A 24,087-nucleotide genomic window follows, 5' to 3' on the forward strand; every position below is an offset into this window, starting at 1 on the left:
GCACGAGGTGTAAATTTGTTTTTAGAGGGTCTGACATCAGTATAATAACATAAACAACCCAATGGATGAAATTTCTTGTAATCTGGTATTTGATTATAAAACAATTCATATGGAGTTTTCCATTTTAATACCTTGGAGGGTAACACATTCATGACGCTAGCGGCCAATAACACTGCTTCTCCCCAGAAATCAATGGGCAGCTTCGCCTGAAAAATGAATGCACGAGCAATGTTAAGTAACTGTCGATGTCTTCGCTCTACCACCCCGTTTTACTGAGGTGTATAAGGGCATGACCGCTGGTGTATAATCCCTCTAGATTGAAAAATCTGTTGGCATTTTGAATTGACAAACTCGGTTCCATTATCGCTCCGAACTTTTTGTATCTGTGCCGAAAACTGAGTGTCAAGTAGTCTGAGAAAATTCTCAAGAACCTGTGGGACTTGCAATTTATGTTGAATTAAAATCACCCAAGTCATTCGAGTAAAATCATCCACTATGGTTAAGAAAAAATTTGCACCAGTTTTAGAAGACACAGTATAAGGACCCCATATATCCAAATGAAGTAGTTGTAACCTATATACTGATGAAATTGTACTGATAGGAAACCAAATTCTATGTTGTTTGGCACTAGGACAAACATCACACACAGAACTACTAGCTTTAACAGCAATAGTTGGTATATGTTGAAGAACTTCATCTGAAACATGTCCTAACTTCATGTGCCACACATCCACTCCTTTATTTGAAGGTACTGAAGAACAACAAATGGAATTGAATAACTCTTTTCCTTGGAAGAAAGTTGAATCCGTCATAGGTAGAGTTGGTAAATCTGAAAATGATTGGTTAGTTAGCTTGTAGAGATGTCCTCGCATCTGTCCCACTACTGCTACTTTAGAAGTGCTCAAATCCTGCAAATAGCACTGGTTATAATGGAAATATACTGCAATATTTGAAGTCTTCATCAACTGCCCTACAGACAGTAGATTATATCTGAAGGAAGGAATGTGCAACACATTTTGTAATGTTAATGTTGGAGACAATTTTATATCCCCAATGTGTTGAACACCTTGACTGCTTCCATCAGGCATGTCAACAGTTCGTTTTATTTTAATCTTCTGATATCTGCTAAACAGCGATAAATCATAACACATATGACTAGTGGCTCCGCTATCGACTATCCAGTCTATGTTAGGGGAAGCAAGAAGTTTCACATTACCAGAGAATCCTGCGAATGCAGACAAGTCTGGTGTTGATGAAGAAGTGGAAGCTGAAGCTGGATTCTTCTCTTTTAACATTCGATATACTTCTTGTATCATGTACTCCATATTGTCATCTCCTTCATCAAGATCGAGAGGAGACTGTTTCGCATCATTTGACGCCATATTTGCCTTATTTGTATGACCAGAACTGTTGAAACCACTTTTGCCTCCTGAATTACGATTTCTGTTATTTTTCCCTTTGCGAGGATCTTTAAACCAGTCTGGGTAGCCAACAAGTTTAAAACACTCATCCTTTATATGACCAGTTTTGCAACAATAATTGCAGTACTTATCTTCTTTTCTCAACTCAGACTCAGCCTGCTTAGATCTATCATTCTTCTGCATAGAATTGTTAGCAATTTCTATCCCCTGATCTATCTGCAATTCCTTCTGTTTTTCTATTTTATGCACCATTGAGAAAGCCTTATTCACAGAAGGTAAAGGATCTAACAACAGGACCTGATTAATGACATGTTCATATCCATCATGTAATCTCGTTAAAAATTGCATGAGGTGATCTTCTTCATTCATATCCTTAATAGGTGTAAAAGCATTGCACACACAAGCAGCTATAACTCCACATTGACATTCAGGTAATGGTCTTAGCAAGTTTAATTCATCCCATAATTTCTTCAAGAGTGTAAAATAAGTGCATACAGATTGATTACCTTGAACAGTTGAGTTAATTTGCCTCTTGAGGCGGAACAACATTGGAGAATTGTTTTCCCCAAACCTCTGTTCCAATTCTTTCCATAATGACCTAGCTGTTGATGCAAACACAAAAGATTCTGCAAAATCTTTGTGAATCGAGTTTAAAATCCATGCGATGACTAAACAATCTCCTTCTTTCCACTCCTCAAACGCTGCTATATTTGTTTACGGCGGTTGTTCATCAGACAAAATGAACTTCAATTTCTTCTTTACTGTGAGCACACGAACCATTGCGTGTTTCCAGACAAAATAATTCTGGCTTGTAAGGAGATTACTTACAAGAACAGTGCTAGGATTGTCATGATTCGCACAAGATGAGTGACGATTTTGATCAGAATTCCGATTCTGATCTGTGTTATTAACATTCGATGAACTTCTTGTATGCATTATATTTTCCAGATCTGGCGCTCCACCAGATTCTTCTTCTGTGTCAGAAAAATCGAGAAACTCCTCTTCCACCTCTTCGTTTTCTTCAATTGGATTCAGAAGCCTTTTTTGATTCCGTTTCTTTCTCCTTTGCCTCCCTGTCATGGCTCTGATACCATGTTAGCGGGGTTGGACCGAACACAGAGAAAAGAGAGAAAGAAAGTATAAAAGATATTATTTCTGTAATATCTGTATATAGTTTTTACAAGCTGTTTATGGTATTTATACTATTTATTCTTGTGGACCCAAGTATAACACTACAAAATATATCAAACTTCTTCTTGTATTATTTCATCTTCAACATAATGCCAAACACAAGTCTTCTGATGTCCCCCAACCTCCAAATCTCCTAAGTTGAGTTTCAAATAGGGTTGGCAACCATCTTTGACTTATTGGAAGTTTAAAATGTGTGAAATAGAAACACAATTTATCTACGTTTTGCAGTAATATCGCCGAGATGCTCTTATCTCACCGAGATAGTTGTGATAATTTTTATCCACTGTTAATTGATTCATCTTGACAAGATCAACAAATGCATCAACTTTGGATCTGCTACACTTCAAATTTTGAAATGTATATTTTTTTTATAAACATTGAAATTCCATAACTTAGATTCCCATAAAAACTTGAATCACATCCGAACTTTTATGCAAAAGTTATACCCAAATATGAAAGAGCACCAACGCTGAAAGATATACATATACTTATTCATCTTAATATTTTTAGCAACTATGTGTGTTTTTATTGGTTTTAGGTGTTTTTATTGGTTTTAGGTGTTTTTATAATGATTATCATTTCGCACCTGTTATGCATTTGTAATTGTTTCGGTCCAAAGAAGTAAAAGATAACATGAAAAATGGAGTAGAATGCTTAATAAAGCGCTCCAAAGTGTATGGATATAAGGCTTACTTGATTATGCTTTCTTTTTAGGTATCATCGGAGCTAAGAATGGGAAGCTAAGCCAAATATCATCTCATTACTTTCACATGTATAAATTTTTTGAGACAAGGCACGTGCTTTTGTTTGATGTATATGATTACTTGTTCGTGGTAATTGGAGTTTACGTGTGAAACGAGGTCCAGAGTCAACAAGTTTCAAAAGGCTATCTTTACCCTTTTATTCTGGTTCAACTAGTGAAATCTTTTTGAATTTTGAATTGGTTGTAAACTTGTAACATTTTCTTCCCTATTTAATATAAGTTTCAATTCACTTTCATTTCTTTGTATATGAGTTCTTTATTTATTATGTTTGCATATTTTGAATGTGTCATAAATCCGAATATAGTCTGTTGGTTCAAGTCTAATCCGAGTTTCTAAACCCTTAGAGTTAGTTACGACCTGTAACAACCACTATCTTCAATCATTATATTTATGTAATATTAATTCGATTCATAATTACATCTAAATATTGTTTGAATACTTATTTTATCATATCATCACCATACTATTCTTAAGAATTTATGAATGCTCCAGATCAAATTAGAAGTAGATTCGTGTAAATACAACTCAAATCAACTTATGACCACTTAAATAACGATCGAGAACTAAGTAGTTCGATACTTGCAGTATTATGAATTCGATATTTGGACTTTCTTTATTTATAACTTGATAACGACGGAGTACACTAATCCCTTAATGAGTCTTTGAGCGTCAGCTCGAGATGTATCAAATATTTGCTAGTAGCTAGATTGATGGAGAGATGATAATGCTTATGAAAAATAACCCTGTGTTTAAGTAACCCTTTATTGTAGACATGATGGAAATGATACTCCAACTAACTTTAATTTTTTAATTTTTTGGTTTTAAATTCATTTAGATGTTATTTGGTTAAGAGAGAGAAAATAACTATTCGGAGAAAAAAAATCATTGAAAATAGTAATTTGGAAAATGAAAACATGGTTTCATGATAAATACACAATAAATATAGTTATAAACCGTTTCAGTTCTTAGACTTTTCATTTTATTTACTTTCATAAGTGCTCATAATATAAATGTTAATTTCAAAAAACATGGTTTTGCTAATTTCAGATGAGTGCCTGTGGTTTGTTTTGTTAAAAACAGAGGACTTTGGTTTTTTTTTTATTTACAAATCAATGATTTTTAGATTGGAATTGCTAATTTGGTTGTTGATGACTTCAAAATAGAAAATTTTTAAAATTAAATTTGTTTAATATCATATTTATCATGGAACTATTTTTTTATTTTTCAAAATCATCATTTGGAAACTTTCTCTCTAAACATTAAATTTCTCTTTATTAACCAAACAACACTTATTTAACAAGTAGAATTAAAATTGTTTAGAGTATCATCATTTTTTAGAATTTTTTATTTTGAGATTCATCAATGGTTAAATTGATAACATCAATCTAAAAGTCATTGATTTATAAATGAAAAAAAAAAATAGTCCTCTATTTAAAAAAACCCACATGACCCATTTGTAAATTAGCAAGACTCCGTTACTTTTTTTTAAAAAAAAAAATTAACGCTAATAAAAATGATAAAATTGAGAGATTTTTATATCAGATTTTAAAGTTAATTCATTGTCTATAATATTAATTTTGGTAAAATTGAATGGTATATTAGTATAATTTACCAGAAAGAAAGAGAATAAAACAGGCAACAACTATTCAAGAATAACCTTTATAAAAATTCACTGTAACCAAGAATGATTTGAGGAAAATGCATATGACTTTAGAAAAGCCCAGGCTAGCTGTATAAGACCATAAAAAGCACCAACTTCCACCCTATCAAAACGCAGTGGTGCTGCTTATCCGAATTACCTTATGAGAAATTTTGCTGAAGTCATAGAGAAAGCGAGGCTGAGTGAACTAAAAATGGTAGGAGGCAGTTTTACTTGGGAGAAGAGTAGGGGAACCCTTGCGTGGATCAGGGAGCGTCTTGACAGAGGTTTGGCTACAGCTAGTTGGTTCAGTTGTTTTCCGGAAGCAAGAGTCATGGTTCTCGTATCTAGCTACTCGGATCATGAGCCGTTACTGCTGAAATTGGATGATAATCGTGGTCAGAGAGTGAACAGGCGCTTCAAGTTTGAGCAGGCCTGGCTCTGTGAGGTAGGGTTTACGGACATGGTGTGTCGGAGGTGGGAAGCAGGTGGTTCTGATCAGGTGTTGTCAAAACTCGCACCGTGCTCAGGCGAGATGGAGAGCTGTGGTAAGGACTTAAAGGTAAAATTCTCCGGAAAAATCAGGAAATGTGAAGCGATTATGCAGGACTTGCACAGCAAGAAGGATGCATTATCGGTCGGAAAATACGAAGCAGCAAGGAGGAATTTAAATCACTAGCTGGAGGTCGAAGAAACATTTTGGAAACAACGAGCAAAGAGCTTCTGGCTAACAGGCGGCGGCATGAACACCAAATTTTTCCACGCTAGTGTCAGAGGAGATGAATGCAGCGCTAACTGAACCGTTCAGACTGGAAGAGTTCACTAATGAGGTTTTCTCCATGCAGGCTACTAAATCCTCGGGTCCAAATGGCCTAAACCCGAGCTTTTTTCAGCACTTCTGGCCTTTTATTGGTCAGGAAGTATTTCAGGCTTGTGTCGGATGACTGAATATCAGAGAGTTCCCTGAACAGTTGAATGAAACAATTATAGTGCTGATACCAAAATGTGAAGATCCTATAAGGATGACTGAACTAAGATCAATTGCTCTCTGCAATGTGCTTTATAAAATCATAGCAAAGGTTCTGGCAAATCGCCTTAAGGTATGTCTTCCAAGTTTAATTTCTGAGAGTCAGTCGGCGTTTGCCCCGGGACGATCGCTTGTTTTGGTCCCGTGTCATGTAATAGGATTAGTTCCAAGGGGGGGGGGAGGTTAGGAATTAATGTAACTTTTTCGATTAATTATGCTGACTTAATTTAATTCTTTAAATAACTTCACTCAGCTTAGGTCAGCAAGGCTGAGCGCGATGCAAGACAGCTTTAGTCAGAGGCTGACTAGAACTGTTTCACTTCTGAGTTGGGAAATAACACTTAAGGTCAGCTTCCAACTCAACACTCTGATTACTCAGCGTCGGCTTATACAAATTATATACTGTGTAATTTAAGCAAGCAATACAAACATATATATATCAAGAGAAGTGTTAGAGATTACTCAGCAGTCTTATACTGGTTCGGCCTCACCGCCTACGTCCAGTCGCCAGAATCCTTCCGGGCTTTTTCAATCCACTACTGAGCTCTTTAAAGGTAGAGCACAAACCGTTTACAAAGCAATTGAGTATGCAAGACTAACGTCCTCTATTCGTCTACTCAATCCTACTGAGCGCTATAACCGAACACTCAGATTTTCTCTACCGCTGAGTACTAAAACCGAGTACTCAGCACCACTCTCTCAATCTTTACAATTGATACAAATTTGCTCTTTCTAGATGAAAAACACTTTAGATGAATACAAATTCACTCTAGACTTTTACATAGAGATTGGATTTGGGTGTAAGAAATTTGTTTTTTCTAATCAGACAGCTTCTCTTTTGGATTTTCACTCTTGTGATGATTTTCTTTTCTGTCTGTACTTGCTTTTCCTCTTTGTAAATCGGCAAAGGATCCAAGTGATGAACTTGTCCTTTTATAGTAAAATCTGATGCTTCAATCATTTGAATTCGGACATATCCGTCGAATTCAAACGGTCTTCTTGCGTCATTCATTGGTCAGCATATAGATTTGCAGGCCAATCCTGTCGTCTGAAATTAGCAGTCGCCAGGCTTGCCAGTTTCGTCTTCTTGCGCCAGGTTTCATCTTCTAGCGCCAGGTTTGTCTTTTTGCAACACGCCAGTTGATCCATACGTCTCGAAAAGGTCTCTTGGCGCAATTCTGAGGCTTTTGAATTGGTGCAGACCTGATAGGTCCATATTTATACATATTTTTATATCTTAATTCCTTAGGGTTTAGTTTTAGTTTTGTTGTTTAGGTGCAAGTTTACCTTGTTTTCTGTTTTGTAGGTATTTTTGAGACTCAATTTCAAATTGATGGTTAAAATGGTGATTCTATGGAGTTTAAAGAGAATTTGAAGAAACTTGTCAAGTCATGTGCTGAAAAGGAGTTTCAAATGATGATCTGTCTTAACCTATGCCTGTGGATCAATGAGCATTTAATGGAGAATTGATGACTTATGTTATGAGATTTTTAACATATATAATATTTATGGGATTTTAACTCTATTAGGATTTTCTTAAATAGTCCTAATTAGAGTTTAATCCTAAAGCTGAATTTCTTTTAGAGTTTAATTCTAAAGGAAAGTTTCTCTTAATATTTTTATGAGGAATTAATAAGAGTCAGTTTTTCTCTCTCCTAAAAGCCAAGAGGCACAATTGTGAAAGCTATAAAAAGAGACAATCAGAACCACATTGGGAGAAGGGCACACACATAAAAGAAGACACACACAGAGAGAACAATAAAAAATATCAAAGGCTCTTCATGCATCATCATTCTTCCATGGCTTCTTCTTCCTCCAATATGAACTAATTTCCAATTTCTAGCTAGAGGTTTTTAGGTCTTGAACAATCAATTGGGAGATCATTCTGTACTTAATCTTTTTCATCTATTTCAAGTAATCAATTTCTATTCTGTTCTTATTCGTATTGCATGATTTAGTTGAATCCTTGATTTGATTATTTACTTGTAATCGTTTTGCTAATTAGATGTTTAAATACGTAATCGTTTAATTCATCTAATACAAGTAGCAAATAACATAGTTAATTGTGGACAAGCTTTTAACCTATGTTGTGAATGTAATTGATATGCTTTAAATAATCCTGCTTTAGTGATTATTGAGTAGAATTGGTATCTCTTTCATACTTTAATGCTTTCAATCAAATTAAATTCCGAAGCTTGTTTGGAACTGTTTAATTGATTAGAGAAAATTAATGAACTTTTCTTAATTGTCCAATCGGTAAGAAGAGATAGGTTGTTAATGCTTTTTAATAACCATAGCTAATTTATTTGAAAGGTTGAAATTTATATTTTCTATGATCGATGATCAATTGTTCAATTCAAGACTCAAATCTAACCTCTAGCTGTAATCTTTCTCATATATATTTCTCATCTATTTAATTTTTCTCCTATTTTATTATTATTTGTTATTTTCTATTTATTTCATTCTATAAACCAAAACCCCCCTTTTACTTTTAATTGTTAATTCTGAAAAGTTATAATTCTAACAGTCTCTGAGGATTCGACCCTACTCCATATTTACTACAGTTTTTGGATTCCAAGAGTAGGTATTTTATTTTTGGTGAATTCGACACTCATCAAATTTTGGCGCCGTTGCCGGGGATCGAACCCGGGTCACCCGCGTGACAGGCGAGAATACTTACCACTCACTGAGGCAAGGAATCTAATTACAAGAGTTGCTGCGAATGCTCAACAGTTTGGCGCTCGCCAAGATGTGTCTAAAATTAAAGTGAATGAGGTAAGTAGCTCTTCAATTGAAAAACGACTTGATATTCTTACTTCACTTGTGCAGAAAGCATTATTGGCAAACACTCAACAAGTGAAAACTTGTGGAATTTGTTCGAGTCCCGACCATCCAACTGATGTTTGTCACACTCTCCGAGAGGAAGAACAAGTCAATGCTATGGGGAATTTTCAAAATCAGCAAAATCAAAGGAGATATGACCCATATTCACCTACTTATAATGCCGGATGGAGAGATCACCCAAACTTCGGTTATGGTCCAAAGAACAAAAATTTCCAACAACAAGGTTTCCAACCTATACCACAAGCTCCTATACAACAAGCTCCTCCTAAGCAAGGTATGACTTTGGAACAAATTGTTACTGCTATGGCTACTAATGTGCAACAATTTCAGCAAAACACTTTGACATTCCAACAAGATACCAAGACAAGCATCCAGAACTTGGAGAACCAGATGAGCCAAATGGCAACTTCAATAAGCAAGTTGGAATCTCAAGCTTATGGGCATCTTCCATCCCAACCCGAGGTGAATCCTAGAAAGAATGTTAGTGCTATCACGTTGAGGAGTGGCAAAGAAGTGCAATCACATGATAAATCAGTCTTAATGCAAGCTATGGAAAAAGAGCTAGAGAAAGAGGAAGCCATTCCTAAGCCGACCTTAAAGGAAATACCATCACCACCCATTGTAATTCTTCCCCCATTCCCTGGTCGATTTTCAAAATCTAAAAAGGAGGATGAAGAGAAAGAGGTACTAGACGTGTTTAGAAAAGTTCAGATAAATATCCCTCTTCTTGAAGCAATTAAACAAATTCCTCGTTATGCTAAATTTCTTAAAGATTTGTGTACTAACAAGAGGAAATTGAGAGGTGATGAAAGGATAAGTGTAGGGGAGAATGTTTCTGCGATAATTCAAAATAAACTTCCTCCTAAATGTGAAGATCCAGGTATGTTCTCTATCCCTTGCAAGATAGGAAATGTTAGAATTGAAAAATCTATGTTGGATCTATGAGCTTCAATTAATGTTATGCCACGTTCTATTTATGCATCTTTAAATGCTGGACCTCTAAAAGAAACGTTTCAATTGGCCGATAGAACTAATGCTTATCCCGATGGGGTGCTAGAAGATGTACTTGTGCAAGTTAATGGTTTGGTTTTTCCTGCATACTTTTATGTTTTAGATATGGATGATGATGATTTTCCTAAGTGTTCACCAATTATTTTAGGAAGACCATTCCTTAAAACATCTAAAGCTATAATTAATGTGCATGAAGGTACACTCACTATGGAGTTCAACGATGAAGTGATTAAATTTAGCTACTGATGCTGCTAATCCCATGCATGAGATTTTTGACCGTAAATTTCCTGAAGAAACATTGCAAATGGAGCTAAAAGAGGTTTTGTGTGAGAAAGGTGATCCGAAGATAGAACCCGAGGCCGTAATTGGTAAATTCAAGATTGTGTATCTAGGTGATAATAAAACCATTCCAGTGATCATACCAAAAGGAATGCATGAGGAAGTGTTGATTCGGGTCTTGAAGGAACACAAAAATGCCATTGGAATTACTTGAGTATTTGGCATAATGTCTAGCCAAAGACGATAAACAAATGCGCTCTTTTGGGAGGCAACCCAAATTTCTATCCTTTTACTTTATTTTAATTTTGTTTTATTTAAATTCAGTTTCAGAAATAAATTCTTGTCCTTGTGTTTTGCACATTAGGGACAATGTGTGTTTTAGTGTGGGGGAGAGGTGTTTTGGAGAAAATTTTCGCATTTTTAGTCTTCATTTTAAATTGAGTTCTCTATGTTTAGTTTGTGTTTTGTGTTTTCATTTGCATTTAGTTAGCTTGTGTTTTAGTCAAGTCGTGTTAATCATATTCTCCTTAACTTGATAGTTTAATTAGCTCGTATTATCGAAATCAATTAAAACTTATGATGAGTGTTGGACTTAGTAACAGTTGATTTGGTAGTCTTTATTTTGAGTAATCCATTTTAACTAAAACAATCAAATTGATTGAAAAGTATGCAAGCTTGGTACAATTACCCTCAATTTCCGTGAGCGTTTGAGCTAATGGAGCAATTTGCTTAAACAACATCAACGTTTAACGTTTGCTCCAATTTTTTTTATTATGTGTGAATTCATACTTGGTTTGCAACTCTGGAATTTGCATCAAATGCTTTTCGAGACCACACGTTTTTAGTCATGCATTGAAGTGAGGAAGGAAATTAGGATTAACCACTTGACTTAAATAGCCTAACCCTTTTTAATTTTTATCCCTTAGATAGCCAAGTTTGAGCCTTTAACCTTCTTTTGTTGTACACACTAAATTGTTTTTCCTTTTAGCCAAAAACTGACTTTTACCCTTAATCTTAAAAGTTGGTAAGCAAGTCAGTTCTACAAGTTTTTTTTTATAAAATGTTTGCACTAGTCATTGTTCTCATCTGCTCATATCATTCAAAAGGAGGTTCGTCCTTAAAAAAAAAATCAAAAATAAAAGTCAAGGATGTCTGAAATTTTATCTGTTGCACTTCAAAAGTTCGGCAATCATTCTTATTCTTCCTTTTTATTCAAAAGAAATTCTCACTTTTGTTTATCAGCTGTTTGCCATCAATTTTTGACAGTTGAATTTGTCTCTTCTTTGTTGGTTGTTTTGTTTCACATCTTTTTAATAGCCAAGTTTGTTCTAACTTTTGTTCATTTTCTGTTCTAAAAAAAACAAAATAAAAAAAAATCCAAGAAAAATAAAAAAAAATGAAAAGAAAAAAAATGAAAAAAAGAGAAAAAAAGCGAAAAAAAAGCGAAAAAAAAAATCAGAAAAAAAAGAAAAAAAAGTTCAAAAAAAAAAAAAATCCAGTTTTGGTAAACTTTCTCCTTTCTAGTGCAGATGTTAATAGATTTAGTTTCTTTTGACTTGCTTGCTAATTTTTTTGATTGTTAACCTAAATTTTCCCATTTTCCATACCTTTAACCCTAACTCCGTTACAACCCTTTCAAAGAATTTTTGTTTTGATTATATAACAAAGTGGTCGAGATTAGATTGAAGTGTAAATTCATAGTAGTTCATTCCTTGTATAGAATCGAGAGCTTCAAGTATATTTTTCCCTAAACACGTGTGTGAATTGAGTGACCACCTTGTGAGAGTTATCAAGCTTTGTGTATTTGATTTCGATAGCATTGTTGAACTTGATGTCTTACTTAACTATTGAATACAAAATTAACTGTGAAAACTTCTGATGTTTTGATTATTATTGAGATTCATTTCCATAATGCTTGGTAATTCGAATTTGATAGTTTTGGAGGATATTGATAATTGTTTTTGTATTTGGTTTTAGTTTTGTTCTTGCTTAGGGACAAGCAAGGTTTAGTGTGGTCGGGGTTTGTCTTCTAGTTAACGGATCATTGGTGCTGTCCTGTCGAACACTCAGCTTGACTTAATTGACGTTGCCTTTGATCTTTATCTTTGACGAGGCTGAGTTACGTTCTACTCAGCTTCTTCGGTCAGCTTCGTCTTCAAGCGTTTGTTTTGTAGAAGACTTTTCTTCTATGATGCTGAGTTGTGTTCTACTCAGCTTCTTCGATCAGCTTCGTCTTCAAGCGTTTGTTCTGTAGAAGACTCTTCTTCTATGATACTGAGTTGTGTTCTACTCAGCTTCTGTGGCTCATGCTGACTTCGTTCTGTCTTACTTTTTATTTCTGTTCTCATTTATTAATATACTCAACATTGAACAAACACATTAGTACAATTAAATCAAAGCACTTAAATTTAATTGTCTTAATCATGGGATTAACTTAAATAATTTTGTCAAATCAAGATCATGTGGAAAGGTGTTTCAACAACTTGTTGACAATGTCCTCATTGCTTTCGAATCACTTCATTACATGAAAAGGAAGAGCAGGGGTCGGAACGGTGAGGTAGCACTAAAAATTAATATCAGCAAGGCTTACGACAGAGTTGATTGGGGTTTCCTCACTACTGTTATGAGGCGGATAGGCTTTAATGAAGTATGGGTGGACTGGATAAGAATGTGTGTAACCACCGTATCCTATTCAATTGATGTGAACGGGTCCTTGGTTGGGCCAATTTCACCCGGGAGAGGTCTGAGACAGAGGGACCCCCTTTCGCATACCTCTTTATTCTATGCGGAGAGGTTCTCTCTAAGCTATTGCAAAAAGCGGAAGTAGAAGGTTCTATAAAGGGTTGTCGGGTTTGTAGAGGGGCCCCGAGAGTAACACATCTGTTGTTCGCAGATGATAGTTTCCTGTTTTTTGGTGCAGAACTGCAGGAGACACAGAAAATCATGGATATACTCAAAGATTATGAAATAGCATCTGGACAGGCAATAAATCTCTCCAAATCTGGCATATTTTTCAGTGCAGATGTCGGCAGGGATAACCGTAAAGCGATCTGTGACATGCTCCAAGTCCACACTGCACTGGATACGGGTAGGTATCTGGGCTTACCTTCCCTTATTGGGAAATCAAAGTGGGCCATCTTTGAGTTTCTAAAAGAAAAATTGAGGAAGAATTTTAGGTCATGGAGCATGAAATTTTTGTCAACTGCGGGTAAAGGAGTCCTATTAAGATCTGAGGCACAGGCTATTCCTACTTTCTGTATGAGTGTTTTCCTACTTCCAAGATCAACCTGTGACGAATTGGAAAGGATGGTGAATTCCTACTGGTGGGGTACGAAGGAAGATGGGAGGAAGAACATTCACTGGTTTGGTTGGAGACGGTTAAGTGATCCAAAAGCGAAGGGAGGCCTTGGGTATAAGGATCTCCGTGATTACAACATTTCTTTATTAGGAAAACAAGGTTGGAAATTCCTCAACCAACCAAATACCCTGGTAAGCCGAATTTTTAAAGCTAAATATTTCCCTCAAGGGGATTTCCTAAATGTCGGTCTTGGATCAAACCCCAGTTACGTTTGGAGAAGCATATGGGCTAGGCTAACATGCTTAAAAAAGGGCTCAGGTGGCGGATTGGGTCGGGTAAGGAAGTAAGAGTTTGGGAAGATCCATGGTTGATAAAAGATGGAAGTTTTTGGATTGGGTCAGGTCAGGTACAAGGCACTGAGGGAGCGCGGGTTAGTGATTTATGGGTGGAAGGCACACGAATTTGGGACCGTGGTAAACTAGAACGTTGGTTTAGTATGAAGGAGGCCGAACTGATTGCTAATATGTGCATTCCGCTGGATAATAGAGAGGACGGATTGATATGGAATTATACCAAGGATGGGGTATACTCATCAAAGTCGGGTTATCATATTTTGCAAAATCATCGAACCGATGCTGATAGAGAAGTCGACTGGAATGGAGTGTGGAAGTTGGAGTTACCGCCCAAAGTACTGCTGTTTATCTGGAAATTGGGAAATAATTGCCTCCTAACGCGATATCGATTTTTCGAACGACACATGGACGTTCCTTTAAATTGTATGCACTATGATGAAGAGGTCGAATTAGGCTGGCATCTGTTTGCAGAATGTCAGTTTGCCAAGGATTGTTGGCAGGCTGCGGGTATACCTCCACCGAGTGGTAACTGGAATCGGATTGAAGAATGGTTCTTCGATGTTTGAAAAAACAACTCTGCTTCAGTGGCTAGCAGCGCGGCAGTCGTGTTATGGATTATATGGAAACAGCGTAACAGACAGCTTTGGGAAGGGTAGCATAATTCAGCAAGGCGTACTGTCGAGGAAGGAAAAGTCTTTTTGGCAGAGTGGAACACCGCTCGACTGCGCAAAGGAAGAACAGGCACAGTTACCGCAAGGCGGGATCGGACAAGAGATAAATGGAGAAAGCCGGAGGCTGGTCGCCTGAAATGCAACCTGGACGCTGCAATATTTGCAATAGAAAGGAAGAGCGGGTTAGGAGCTATTCTCAGAAACAGCAATGGAGAAGCAGTGCACTGGATGAGCGAATGGAAGACTGGAGTTTATGGCGCAAAAATGGCCCAAGCCGTCGCTCTCCGTAGCTCGATCCAATGGGTCTTGTCGCTGGGCGTAGAGAAAGTGACATTTGAAGTGGACGCCAAATTGGTAGCGGGCGCTTTTAATTCAACCAAGAGCGACTTGTCAGAATTTGGTAATATTATACAGGAATGTAGAAATCTAATCTTTCACATCCCTGAGTTTTGTGTTATTTTTGTTGCTAGATTAGCGAATACTGCAGTCCACGCAATTGCAAGGCGGGCGTGTTCCAATGCTAGTCATTTTTCGAGCTCTGTTATACCACATTGGTTAACAGATATTCTTTGTAAGGACCTTTATGCTTTTAGTGAATAAATAAGTGTCTTTCTTTCAAAAAAAAAAAAATATAAGCTCATTCTCAATAAGTTTTGGGTTTTTACTACGGGATATAAAACATTGTAATTTTAAATTTAATATTTATTAATTTCAAATCTATAAATTCATTTTTTTATTAATAAAAGATGTAGACTTTCAAATCTAATATGTAATTTTAAATTTATTAATTTCAAATTTCATTAATGAAAGATAAATTTATTTTTTATTAATAAAAGATGTGCACTTTCAAATCTTATTAGATGACCAGATCATTGGAGATTTGAGGTAGCCAGAACATAAAATTGTAAATGAAAAAACATTCATCTTCCATTAACGCGACTTCAAATTATATCATATGGTAAACTTTAATCTTAAAATTGGACTATTTTATACATGGAGACTAAATCCGTGAGAAATTGCATTGATAGTCACAGTTTGAGGCTAGAATGAAAGAGGTCATTACACTTCATTTTGTTTCAATAAAATCATTTCGATTATTTCCGATAGAAAAAACTACTGAAATAGTTACATGATAATCACGTTGAACATATCATACTATTACGTATGACATCACATCCATAGGACAAAAAAGTAAAAATTTTAATTACTTAATTTAACTAATTACATTCATCGTAGTTATCATGCAGTTGTTATGTTATATATAAAAGTAAACCTTTTCAATATGACTACCACGTCACTATTTTAATTCAATAGTTTTTCTATTTGAATTGATTAAAATGACTTTATTGAAATAAAAATAAAAATTAAACTTCACCGAGAAAACTGACTCCAATTAAAAGTGGATCTCGCCACAGAAACCCAAAATTACTCCACCTTGAAACAAAATTTACTCTCTCTTCTTAATAAAGTTGCAAATTTTGACCTTGTCCCTTCAAACTAAAGATTTATAATATATTTACTCAAAAAATACAAAAATGCCTGATAAGTGGAAAGATATATATATATAAAAAAAAAAAAAAAAATCCCTTAAACTTCACATGGCAGGGAAAATGGTAAAAAGAGTTTGTCAGTATTCTGGCATCGCCTTTCCCATTTAAGACAACTTTTGTTCTGATCTGAACTACAACTCAACTCAACGTGCATAACTCAGCCTCTTTCGCTGTTCTTCATAAAGTGCAATCATGTTTATGTTCAGAGTATATTTTATAAAACCAATACAACACCTGCTTTTTTTTACAAAAAGTATATTGCTAATCATTTCTAATTTTAAATGCTAAACCCCTAATTAACAAATAATTAAGGGTGAAGTTGAGAAGTTGACAAGGTGAGTTTTAGCCCAAAATATCAAATCAGTCCTCTAATTCGCAAATTAGCCTCAAAGCAACGAGTTTTAATAACTAACATATTTGTCAAATTTGGACTAATTTATCAAGTTTTACCAACTTCAAGACTAAATTTCGATTCTAGGCTAAACTGACTCTGTCTACCAACTTCACAAGCCATTTTGACCCTTAAATCAATTAACAAAATTATCAGCAATGAACATAATACTCTATTGCATTGGTTACAATTTGAAATGAGAGTTTTACCGTTTTCTCATAATCACATCAGACATATAAAAATGTATCCGGACTGTTAAAAGTGCAATTTCAAATGGATATGAAATCATTAACACACCACAGTTAACTTTTCTGTTAACCAAGAGCATAATATATAAGATTATAAATGAAGATATATTGAAAGATCAAGGATTTAATCAACAAAAATCGAAAAGAATAAGGATCTCAAGATGTTTTTTTCCTGTGATCAATATTTCATTGATGTAGACTAAGACAGGGACAAAGTTAAAGAAGAGATATAAAAAGTATGGAAGGCATTGCTTGTGGAAGAAATGTTATAATTTCAAGTGAAAGTTGCAGCAAAAAACATAAACCAAGTATGGCTGCCATAGATAAGAACATAGAAGCTCACATTAGCAGGAGCAACAACCAAAATGAAATGACAAGACAAGAATTCTCAACCTTGTCAATGAAATTGCCAAAAATCTTCTTCCAAATCATTATCTTATGTCCCCTTTTGTTAGTGTTTATATATAAATCTTAATACTATTACTTACCAGATACTTCTTATTTACATGAATCAGACAGACCAACACACCAAAATCTCCACTTCCACATGCATCAAACTTCAGTCTACCACCAAAATTTAGGCCTCTGATTCATCAATCTTTATACTAATACCTTCACAATCAAAACAAATAGTCCCAATCAATTACAATTTTATTGCTAATTAGATAATTTGATAAGAACAAGTAGAGGAGGCAATTACTAGTTTCATGTCAAAATCGTGTTAATGTTATATGTATGTTCATATGGTTATATAATGAAAAAGTGCATAGAAGAAGTGTACATACCTGTGATAATTTCTTTTCAGCGAAATCAATTATCTGTGTAGACATGGAGGACATGAGCAACTTTATCCCAATCCTCACCCTGATTATCATTAATCCTTGCTGATAAAACTGCCATATCTTTCAATTTCAACTTAAGGAGAGTCTTAACATTCTGCAATCCCTCAGGAAGTATCTCCAAATTTCTACATGATTTGATCTCCAAGCACTTAAGACTGGGCATTGCTCCTTCCTCTATACTCCATTCCTCTAGTGCTTCTAGTTCCCACAATTTGAGGACTTGAAGCTTGGGAAATCCACCTGAACTGCAAACCATTTTTGTTCCGGTGAAGGCTCCGGAGAACAATCTCAAGATTCTAAGGTTGGGAAGCTTGTCTATCATTTGCATAGGATCTTCTTCAAGACCAGATGCTGATAAAGTGAGTTCCACTAAGTTTTCTGGCAACTCGGACAAAAGATGCTGATTTTTTAGATTGCCAGCCAGATGAATGCTGGAGAGGTACATGTGTGCTGATAGAGATTCCAACACTATATCTGAGGGCTGGCCCAATTCATTAAAAGATTTCAACTTTAATGATTGAAGATGAGTTAGCTTTACAACCCAACTTGCTACAGCATCAAGTTGTGAAGACATTGCCTCGTTTTGAGATGGATCTGATATCTTGCAAGTCAGTCCCAATTTTCGGAGTTTCAGAAATGTGTCGAGACCATCTCTGACTGGGCTATCTACAGTCACAAATGCACCCCAAAGGGTTTGGATCTCAGTTAAGCAGCTGCCTTTCGGTGGAGGAGCAAATCTGCAGCATGAACTCTCATCAAGGAACAAATGCCGCAATTCCTGCATCATCCAGACCGAACTAGGAAGGGCATCGATACCGGTATGCTTCAAATCCAGCGTTTGTAGCTTCAGCAACTTGTTGATGAAGGAAGGAAGCATCTCCAGGTGAGTAGACCTCAATCCAAGGTACTTCAACCCAGTTAGTTGGCTTACAGCCTTGGGTAATTTGGGCTTGTAGACATGTTCGAGATCTAGCACCCATAGAGAACTGAAACACTTGTTAGCAATGCATCGTTCGAGGAAATTACCTACATCTTCTCCAGGTCTGCTTCCATCTCGAGTATCAAACGATAAAAACGAAACAGTTTCTCTATAACAAGAGTACAAAGATGAGGAATTAGCATTGTCTCCATGGATGTGATCAAAGCTGGATTGCCTAGGGTCCAGATGATCAACAAGACGGCGAACTGTGCCGCTGCTGGTGCCCAAATTGTCACCAATATGGCCATTATCGTTCAGAAAATTAGCTTCTTTTGCTTTTAACAGCCAGTGAACTCGCAGAGGATCAGGCAGGCGGCACGTCTTGATTTCCCCATTCAGCTTCTTCTTTGTCACTTGAATCATGTTCCTGTTGACTAACTCTATCAAGCATTTAAGTGCAACATGCTCTGGTGAATCTTTCACATTCTTTTGATGCCCCAAATCCTCTGCAACCCACAACCCAATCAATCTTCTCACTGGAATCTCAAAGTGTTGAGGGAAAAACCGGAAGTAAAAGAGACATCTCCTCAAATACAAAGGCAAATTCTTGTTGATCTCCTGCAAGGTTCCGGACCAAGACCCTTCATCATTATTGAACTTGTCAATAACTCTAGACCAGTCCTCTGCAAATGTATTTTCCCTAGCTAGAAGCTCTGCAAGTTTGACAATTGCTTTTGGCAATCCACCACAAACTCTCAGGATTTCCCTCTTCTTCAATTCTAGCAGCTCCAAAGGAATGTTCACATTCAGAGAACGAGCGAACAAGGACCAGCTCTCCTCGTCACTCCATAACTGCAATCTGTAAGTGAAGTTTCTCTCCCCATCTTCAGGAGTTACTCCTGCTTTGGAAGAAATGAAAACTACTCTACTCCCATTTGATAAACCATCAAATGCAGAACCAAGTTGATTCCATAAGACTTTGGAGGACACCCCATCAATCACAATAAGATACCTCTTATCCATCAAGAAATCATTCAGCAACCTTCTTAACCTGCATAAATAATCATCCCAATCCCCATTCATAAGCCTAATGTTCATGTATGGAGCACCTACTATTTGCTCCATGAAGCGATTGATATTCGAATCCCGCACCCAATTGACCCAAGCACGGTGAGGAAAGTGATCTCTAATAGCAGGATTTTCATATACTGACTTAACAAGCTTAGTCTTACCACTGCCTTCCATGCCCAAAACAGAAACCGTGAGAAAATTCGGATCATCTCTAGTCAACAACTCCTTAATATCATTCATATTGCAATCAAAGGTACTAACATCAGGGTATTCTGCCCTCCGGGAAGAAGATGAAGATGATGAACCAGCATTTCCATCAAAAGTACTCATATCAGATGGCTGGTTTTGATCATCATGACCAGGAAACGATGGCGTTCCATCATCAATCTCATCAAAGTCATCAAATTCATCATCATCAAAGGAAGACAATGAAGTAGCATCTCCAGGTAAATTCGGCACAAATCGACCGGGAAAATTGGGTTGAAATGGAATAGGAGGCGGAGGGGGTAAATTAGGGGGAAATCGGGGAGGTGGAATGTACATTTGATGAGGAAGTTTACCAAACCTTTTGATGATTTCTTGAACTTTAGTTTTCATCAAATCCATCTCCTTCCGTAGCTTATTCTGAGACTTGAATTTGAAAGGAGAAAACCCTAGATTCTTAAAAGCCCCATTTTTGCGGCTTGAGTGTTCTGTTCCAGATAAGAAAAACCCTATTACATCCTCAGCAGAGCGAGAAAACAAGGTAACTTCTTCCATCCACGCCATTTCTTCTCCTCTCAGTTCTTTATACTCCAAATCTTTCACATAAACATGCAATAATCGCATTTCATCTCTCACCCATCTGGCTTGTCTTCTTACGGACGGATTAATCTGTTCCTGACTAGCCAAGACTATAACTTTCCGTATAACCGGAGAAATAATACTCTCACCTGCATCGAGCTGCTTTTTGCTGGTTGAATTAGAAGTAGGCCAGGGATCCATCATCCCCTTCCGGCGACCCAATTTATCAGTGGCTCGGAAAATTTCGAGACTAATTCGATCCAATTTCTTGCGCAGCTTCTTTTCATCCATGGAATCAACGAAAGCGAGAACATGACTCAAGAGGATTCCTCTCTGGCTTTTCTGCGTAGCTTTTTCCAGTAAGAAATCAATCGCTTCTTCAATATCATAAGCAACATCTCTCTTGCAATCGAAGTACTCGGAGTTAACAATATCTCTGAGCTTGCTTTCGATACTTTCAAGCTGATCTTCCAATCCGAGAAATGGAACCGACTCGTTGACCAGAAGATCAGAGAGCTTCCACAATACCGGCGAGGAAACGAGTTTCCGATCCATTTAAGAAATGGGTTTTGGGTGAAAGTATCAGAGAGAAAGTGAGGAATCAATGAATTGGGGCTTTGTTTTGGAGGAGAGATGAAATGGGTATGGAAGAATTGACACAAATTTCAAGGATTTAGCAGCTGAGTGGAGGATTGACTAAGATGAAGTAAAAAACTGCGTAATTTCGTCTGGAGTGTCCTTTTTCTCGGCCGAGTGGAATTAGAAGAGACAATGGCTGCCCTGCCCGATAGATAACTTGATCGCTAATCCAATGGACATTTGGCTATTTCCTTCGTCTAACCATTTCTAATTTCTTATTCATTCTTTCCATTTTTGTCTTTATTTTCCTTTTCTCTAACTTTATTTATTTTTAATAATAATATAATCGAATAAAAAAGTTAAATAACTAACATTGAGGGACTAAAATAAAAATTGGGATCTCTATTGATATCTGAAAAATTATGACACGTGACACCGCAGAGATCCGAACTAACCATCAGAAATAGAGGACACGTGGTATTTCCTTAGTAAAATAAAACAACACGATTCCATATCAGGAATCTTAATTAGGAAAGTCTAAGTGGATCAAGTCAAGGATTGTCATAATCACATCTTGTCCCGGTTTTCATAATCACATCTTGTCCCGAAAATCAATGTCTAGTAGGCTTGAGGTATATCAGGCACCAATATTTAGATACACTTCCTCCTATCAACATGAGACACGTGGCCGGCCCATTTCACAATCCATAATCGTCCTCTATAGCTCAACATCGGTATAAGTAGAGTAAGCTAAGATCAAAGTACATAACTTTATTCATTCTATTAAGCTTATATTAACACTTTTCTTTACCGATTGTGATCATCCTCTAGGTCTTTCATAAACTGAATAGGCATCGGAGCGGGTGTGCCGTACAACGGCCCTCTTTGCCTTACTTCCGTGAAGTTGCAGGTTAACATGTGGACTTTTAGAATTCAACCACATCAAATTGGTGCAGTGAGCGTGGACTGATGCAATGATGACTCGTTTGAATAATTCCATTGAAATTCCTTCCACGAGTGAACTCCCATGACGAAGATCCATAAAACAACTGAAGAGGAGGCGTGTCGAATTCATCGGGTCAATGACAACCCAATTCCGGAAATGGTGGAAGAAGATGAAGTTCTAAAGCCCTAACATCAAAAGCTCTTGGGCGTAATTTCCCGATGTTTAGTTGAAAACTTTGATTGTGTCCACGAGGTCATCAGTATCATTAGGCAAAAGCATACCATTCAAATGGTTGAAACGAAAGAATAACTCATGATAACAAAAGAAACCTTAAGGCATGTGAACGAACCTGAGAATACCAACCGTTCGACCAGACATCACAATGTCTGAAACTACTTTCATCGATAAGATGGACACCAATCTTGAACTCCCCCTTCGTGCAACATAAGAGACACTTATCAATCCCCTGTAAGACCAATATGTTGAAACACCTTTCCACATGATTTTGATTTGACAAAATTATTTAAGTTAATCAATGATTAAGAGGCAATTAAATTTAAGTGCTTTGATTTAATTGCACTAATATGTTTGTTCAATGTTGAGTATAAATATAAATGTAAACAGAAATAAAAAGTAAGACAGGACGAAGTCAGCATGAGAACACAGCAAAGCTGAGTGGAGTGCAACTCAGCATAATAGAAGATAAGTCATCTTCAGAACAAAAGCTTAAGGATGAAGCTGACCAAAGAAGCTGAGTGGGATGCAACTCAGTATCAAAGAAGAGAAGTCTTCCTCTAAACTAAAGCTTGCAGACGAAGCTGACCACGAAAGCTGAGTAAGAGTGACTCAGAAACAAAGAACAAAAGCAACGTCAATAAAGTCAAGCTGAGTGTTGGTCAGGACAGCGCGAATGATCCGTTTGCTAAAAGACAAGATCCGACAACTGTCTGCGCCAATTCAGAAGCCTTGGAATCATGCAAGGAGGCCATTTCGAGATACATGGGTCAATTGTCCGTTAGCTAAAAGACGAACTGGCAAAAGAAGACAAACCTGCGAGAAGAAGACAAGCCTGACGCCTGCGAAATTCAGACGACATGATTGGCCTGCAAACCTGAAGCTGACCAGAACAATGACGCAATAGATCCGTTTGAATCCAACGGATAATTCCAGATTCAAATCATTAGGCTTCAGACTTCAACTATAAAAGGACAAGTTCATTCTTGGATCCTCAGCCGAAAGTCGATTGCGAAAAACAAAAAGAGAAAAAGAGCAAATACATACAAAGCACATTCAAACAAGAAAAAGATCTTACACCAAATTTCTATCTTTGTGTAAAAGCTAGATTGATTTTGTAATCATCTAAAGTGTTCTTCATCTAAAGAAAACAAGTTTGTATCAATTGTAAAAGATTGAGAGAGTGGTGCTGAGTACTCGGTTTTAAGTACTCAGCGGTAGAGAAATCTAGGTGTTCGGTTATAGCACTTAGTAGGAGTTGAGTAGACGAATAGAGGAAGGTACTCTTGCATATTCAACTGCCTTGTAAACGGTTTGTGCTCTACCTTTAAAGAGCTCAGTATTGAATTGAAAAAGCCCGGAGGGATTCTGGGGACTGGACGTAGGCGGAGAGGCCGAACCAGGATAAGTCGTACTGAGTAATTTCTAACTCTCTCTCAATATATCTATTTATGTGTTGCTTGATTAATTTGCTCAGAATATAAATTGTAAAAGCTGACACTGAGCAATCTTGGTGCTGAGTTGGAAGCTGACCTCAAGTGTCAATTCCCAACTCACAAGTAAAACAGTTCTAGTCAGCATCTGACTAAAGCTGTCTTACATTTCTCGGCCGTGCTGACCTAAACTAAGTTAAGTAACTTAAAGAATTGATTAAGTCAGCATAATTAAGCGAAAAAGTTACATTAGTTCCTAACCCCCCCTTGGAACTAATCACACGGGACCAACACAATATAGGTGAGAGAAGGAAGGTGACCCTCCCTAAACAAAATGACATCAGACTCCAACCATCAAAAGATCCATCATCGGTCGGCTGAATCCTGATTAGTCAGCCAAGAGAGAGTAGCCAAACACCGAAAATGGAGACCACGCATTGACTTCAGGGATCTAAATAATGTTTGCCCAAAAGACTCTTATCCGCTCCCTCTGCATCAACATGATCATAGATTGCACGACAAGATATGCCATCTACTCATGACATGATTTCTTGAGGTATGATTGCAATTACTTGGGTTTAGAGAGAAATTAA

At 36.7% G+C, this 24,087-nt stretch overlaps 1 protein-coding gene across 1 annotated transcript; it reads right to left on the minus strand.

Moving 5' to 3' along the window:
- Positions 1 to 16,835: 16,835 nt before the first annotated feature.
- On the minus strand, positions 16,836 to 21,126 carry LOC136222031 (probable disease resistance protein RF9). The gene is made up of 2 exons (XM_066009508.1): positions 17,473 to 21,126; positions 16,836 to 17,299 (listed from the first exon to the last, which is right to left on the minus strand). The coding sequence occupies exon 1, from the start codon at positions 20,855 to 20,857 to the stop codon at positions 17,498 to 17,500; it is 3,360 nt and encodes a 1,119-aa protein (XP_065865580.1). The 5' UTR covers positions 20,858 to 21,126; the 3' UTR covers positions 16,836 to 17,299; positions 17,473 to 17,497.
- Between the last annotated feature and the right edge of the window lie 2,961 nt (positions 21,127 to 24,087).

Source organism: Euphorbia lathyris, chromosome 3 (genome assembly GCF_963576675.1).
Source record: "Euphorbia lathyris chromosome 3, ddEupLath1.1, whole genome shotgun sequence".
Classification (NCBI taxonomy): Eukaryota; Viridiplantae; Streptophyta; class Magnoliopsida; order Malpighiales; family Euphorbiaceae; genus Euphorbia; species Euphorbia lathyris.